The following is a 5,729-nucleotide window of genomic DNA, read 5'->3' on the forward strand; positions in this document are numbered from 1 at the left end:
GGTATATGGATGCTCTTGGGCAAGGTGATATACAAAATAGACCAGACATTATAGCTCGAGTCTTTCACATAAAGGTCCATGCCTTTATAACCTTTCTTAAAGAGGATAAGACTTTCGGCAATGTCGAAGCATGTAAGTTATATTCATAGTATTTGTCATTGGGGTATTTGGGAGTTTTAATGGCATATCAACTTTCTGGCCGTAATGTTTCCGTAAATATTTCTTTCACCTGATCTAATTTCATTATAATTAACGTAAAACTATAAAATAATAGACGAATAGGAAATGTACAAATAGTAAACTATACAATATATTTCTATTTTTTTAAATTTTGCTCTTTTTTTGTTATAAAACACCAACATAAATATGTTTGTCTATAACTATAACAATATATTTCTATTTTTTTAAATTATATTTTTATGAATTATGATTTATTTTTAAATGACTTTAATATCCCTCAGATTAGATCCTGTAGTGAACATGTTGATGACACCTGTATGAACTAATTTATGTAAAAATAATTATATTCATTTATTTTGTAATTGTACATCACAAAAAACATGTTACATTAGATCATTCCATTCCTTTAAATGAATCAAAACATAACAATTGGATGTAATCATTCATTCCATAGTATTGCTGTTTCATTTACTTTCTTTAATCTTTACCTTTATTTCCATTTTACCAGATAAATCCTTAATTTAAATGTTGAAAACAGTGAGCAACATAATTATCAACATATATTAGGTCTTGTACAGTTCCTCTATTCTATTTAAACTAATATAGTCTCATCTTGCGTGTAGATCTTTACACAATTGAATTTCAGAAGAGAGGTCTACCTCATATTCATACACTTTTATGGGTTACTCCACCTTTTAGAATACGAGAAGCTGGTGATGTTGACAGGTACATAACTATCGAATTGCCAGATCCTGCAAGTGAAGTGGACTTGTACACGACAGTCATCACGTGCATGCTACATGGTCCATGTGGTTTACTCAATATATGTGCTCCTTGTATGCAAGATATGAAGTGCACAAAACACTTTCCAAAACCATTTCTGGAGTCCACTACTTTTGATGAGAATGCCTATGTTCGGTATAGAAGGCGGTCTAATATCAGCCATGTTCTACATAACGGTTGTAACACCCGAAATCAAAAAGGTCAAGAAAGGAAAGGAAAACCCTAAGTTAAAGAGGGTTAACTCGTCGAGTCCAGGGAGGAACTCGGCGAGTCGGAGCGGGATCCGGGTGTAAAGTAATTGACCGACTCGGCGAGTCGGCAAGTGGACTCTGCGAGTCTGGTCTGGGTTGGGAAACCCTAATTCCGGGACTTGGTACCCTATTTAAGCATCTTATTCTCTTCCCTAGGGCTCATTTGCGGCCCTTATAGTCCAGAACCCCAAACCCCAGCCGCCATAATCGTTTTGGAGCAAGATCTACCCTTGGTGAAGTAATTTGGAGCTTGGAAGAGAAGAGATTCATAGTGGTGCAAGAGGAGGCCTTGGATCCAGAGTTGGTGGAACTTTTTAGAGCATTTGGAGGTAATGAATCGTTATCCTTGGATTTCTCCTTTCTAGATCCATCTTTCATGGAGTTTTATGGTTTCTTTGAGAGTATGTGATGAGAAATTGGTGCATAAGTTAGATCTGGAGTTAAAGCTCCAGATCTGAGCTCTATTTGGATCGAAAATGCAGAAAGCCATGTTAGTTGCTATGCAAAAGCCTTTCCCCATGAGTTGAGTTCCTCTCTAGCTTGGTTTTTGGTATTATGAGGCAAGAAGCACGTAAAGTTGGCAACTTTATGTTGCTAATGGACTCTAGGAACCCAGATCTATTGTTTGGAGCAAAGGAGAAGCTCTGTGACTCGAAATTATGGAAATACACGTATGGACTTGGCGAGTCTGGGAGATGACTCGGCGAGTCGGGCTAGATATCAGACTTGAGTCGTGTAGTAACTCGGCGAGCTACATGGGTAGACTCGGCGAGTTGTATGAAGATGGGCATGAACTCGACGAGTTGGAAGAACAACTCGGCGAGTCTTTTGAAGATTGCCTTGGACTCGACGAGTCTGTTCTTGGACCCGGCGAGTCAAGTCGCGAAACCCCAAACCCTTCGATTTAAGACTCGGACTAGTGAGTTGAGTGGGGACCCAGCGAGTTGGACAGGTCAGGACTCGGAAATCAGTAGACTCGGCGAGTCATTGTCTGACTCGGCGAGTCAAGTCGCGGATGAAGGAGGTTTCTTAGCTCATGAACTCGGTGAGTCAGTAGGCTGACTCGACGAGTAGGGTCAACCTGGAAGGTTGACTTTGACCAGGACTTTGACCTTGACAAGAGTTGACTTAGTTGACTTTTGGGGGACTGTCAGACTAAGTGTTATATTGTTATTGGTAGCACGGAGAGCTAAGAAGAGCAGTGTCTCAGAGGGTTGTCAGTTAGCAGCTAGAGGGTTATCAGCAGAGCTTAGCAGTTCAGGTGAGTTTCCTTTTAGTAGGAACGGGTCTAAGGCCACAATGCCGACCCATTTAGCTAGTAGTAGTTTCCGGACTTCGGTCCGACGCAGTAGTTAGTATGTTTGATGCCTTCGTGGCTCAAACAGGATTTATGTGTTATGTGTTCCAGGCTACGGCCCGATGCAGTATGCAGTATATGTGTGTGTTCATGCTAGTTGATATGTTTGTTATGCTTTGTTCAGTTAGTTCCGGACTTCGGTCCGATGCAGTTAGTCCGGACTTCAGTCCGATGCAGGGGACAAGGTCCCATTTAGTTTCCGGACTTCGGTCCGATGCAGAGGGCAAGGCCCCAGTTAGTCCGGACTTCGGTCCGATGCAGGGGACAAGGTCCCAGTCAGTTTCCGGACTTCGGTCCGATGCAGGGGGCAAGGCCCCAGTTAGTCCGGGCCTCGGTCCGATGCAGTGGGCAAGGATCAGTATGTGCTTTATATGTTATTGTATGATATGTGGTAGATTGGGGGAGCTCACTAAGCTTCGTGCTTACGGTTTCAGTTTTTGGTTTCAGGTACTTAGTTTTCAAAAGAGGTGCTCGGAGACGTTGTAGTGCATAAACCATAGTCAGTTAGCCTGGGAATGTTTGACTCTGATAATGAGATTATGTTTTGAATTAATACTCGAAAATTATGTTATGACTTATGATATGGTTTTTATAAATATGTTTTATTAATGTTTGAAAAGAAAATTTTAGTCGTGAATTGTTGGGTCGTTACAACGGTATTATAGTTGATAACGGGTATGTGGTGCCATATAATAAGCGTTTATGCAGTCGGTTGGATGGCCACATTAATGTTGAATATTGCGGATGGAACATGATGATAAAATACTTATTTAAATACATATCTAAAGGTGTAGATCGTGTCCGTTTAACTCTTCAGAAGAGTGAAGGTCATTGTGGTGGTCCACATCTGTTGCACCTGTTGCTGTGAACGAGATTAAGTCATTTTTGGATGGCCGATACATATGCCCACATGAAGCAGCATGGAGGATCCTTAACTTTTCTATTCACGAACGTTATCCAGCAGTTCAAGTGCTTCCTATTCACTTGGAAGGCATGCAGCCTACTATATTCAAGGAAAGTGCAAGATTAGATACATTGATAGATAATCCGGACTTTGGAGTTACAATGTTGACTGAATGGTTACATAATAACCAAAAAGATTCAAGAGGTGTCGGGCTTACATATAATGAATACCTAAGTAAGTACAAGTGGGACACCCGTGCAAAAGCATGGGTTCATAGAGCTGTAACAATTACATCAACTTCTACAACTATTGGTAGACTTTCATATGTACATCCCATCGCAGGAGAGTTGTTTTATTTGCGAATTTTTCTTTCTCACCAAAAAGGATGTAAGTCTTTTGTAGATATCAGAACTGTTCGCGGGCAAACGTACTCTACTTATCGAGATGCGTGTGATGCATTAGGTTTGACAGGCGACGACAAGGAATGGTTAACAGCCTTCCATGAAGCGGCGTTTTCAGCATCATCATCGGAACTAAGATCCCTGTTCTGTCACCTACTAATATTCTGTGAAGTTGGCACTCCTCTGTTACTATGGGAATCAACAAAGGATAAAATGGGTGACGACATACGTTATTCATACATGCAAACTTACTCAACTTATCAAATTATACCTGACACTAAACAACAAGTCCTATTAGAAATTCAAAAAACACTACTTGCGTCAACACCATCCAAATCACTTGCAGACTTTGGGCTACCACTGCCATCCTCTTCTGTTCTAGCTGTTCTTAAGAATAGATTGTTATTAGAGGAAACAAGTTATGACAAACAATCGCTGGCCTCCCAATACACATACATGGTCTCACAATTGAATCCACACCAACTCAAGGTTCATGAGTATGTTGTGAAAGCCACTGAAGACAAAAGACAAATACTCCTTTTTTTATATGGTCACGGTGGTACTGGTAAAACGTTCATGTGGACAACCCTACTTTCTTATCTAAGATCCATTGGAAAAATTGTCCTTGCAGTTGCAGCCTCAGGAATTGCATCATTACTCTTACCATCTGGTCGTACTGCACTCTTAAGATTCGTCATCCCAATTGATCTTACTGATAAGTCATCCTGTAATATTAAAAAAACACAACTTGCCGAGTTGTTAAAACTTACATCCATGATAATTTGGGATGAGGCTCCAATGAGTGATAGAAGATGCTTTGAATTCCTTGATAAATCTCTACGTAAGATCTTAGAAGATGATAGTCATTTTTTTGGCGGGATGTCAATGTTGTTAGGTGGTGACTTTCGTCAAACACTTCCAGTTCAACCTAAAAGCAGAAAATCTGACATAATTAACTTTACTCTCCCAAATTCATATTTGTGGTCAAGCTTTACAGTATTCAGGTTGCATCACAACATGCGATTGTCAGACACATGAACTTCTGTTGACTCTACACGTCTAACATCAGAATTTGCTTCATGGTTACTAGACATAGGTGATGGAAATATCGGAACTCCAGAAAAAGAAGATCCACATAGCACAAGGATCATACACATACCTGACATGTTTCTAATAAAATTTAAACATCAAGGACTCGCAACACTTATTGATTTTGTGTATGGTCCTGAAATACTAACTAACGCATCACCTCAAGAGTTGTCTGCACGGGCAATTATTTGTCCAAAAAACGAGACTGCAGAACGAGTCAATACTCTAATTTTGTCAAAAACACAAGGTCAAGAGGTAGTGTATAACAACTATGATTCAATAAAATCACCCACTCGATGTCACACCCCAAAACCAGGAACGGCGGAAACGTTCTGGGGCGGAGGACGTTATGTATAATATTAACAACAATGTAAAGTAGTAAACAAACAACAACATCATCCATTGCATTAATAAAATAATTATTATACAATTGTATTCTATCAAATTTTGATAAACACTAAAGCATAAATCAAAATGAAAGATAAGTCTTGAACAAGCTCCATCTTCCTTTCTCCTTCCATCGGTACCTGTCTATGATGACCTGGGGATACAAGTAATTTTGAAAGCGAGTATCAGCTTTGAAGCTAGTGAGATCATAAGTATTTAGTGTCTTAATTTGTATGTAAGAATTTGTAAGTCTATGTATTGTAAGAATTTTAAAAAGTTTGAATCTCTCAGAAAAACCTATATTTTCTATTAAAGTAGCCTTCTACCAAGGCTTAACTGTTTTGTATGCTCGTTTCATGTAAAAGTGTGTAATTTCC

The 5,729-nt window shown here is 39.5% G+C and overlaps 1 protein-coding gene across 1 annotated transcript; it reads left to right on the forward strand.

Moving 5' to 3' along the window:
• Positions 1-3,564: 3,564 nt before the first annotated feature.
• LOC145029912 (uncharacterized) lies at positions 3,565-4,914 on the forward strand. Its single transcript, XM_078978355.1, has one exon. It carries the CDS (start codon positions 3,565-3,567, stop codon positions 4,912-4,914), a length of 1,350 nt encoding a protein of 449 aa, XP_078834481.1.
• Positions 4,915-5,729: the final 815 nt, after the last annotated feature.

Source organism: Lactuca saligna, chromosome 2 (assembly GCF_052625555.1).
Source record: "Lactuca saligna cultivar CGN05327 chromosome 2, ASM5262555v1, whole genome shotgun sequence".
Lineage (NCBI taxonomy): Eukaryota > Viridiplantae > Streptophyta > Magnoliopsida > Asterales > Asteraceae > Lactuca > Lactuca saligna.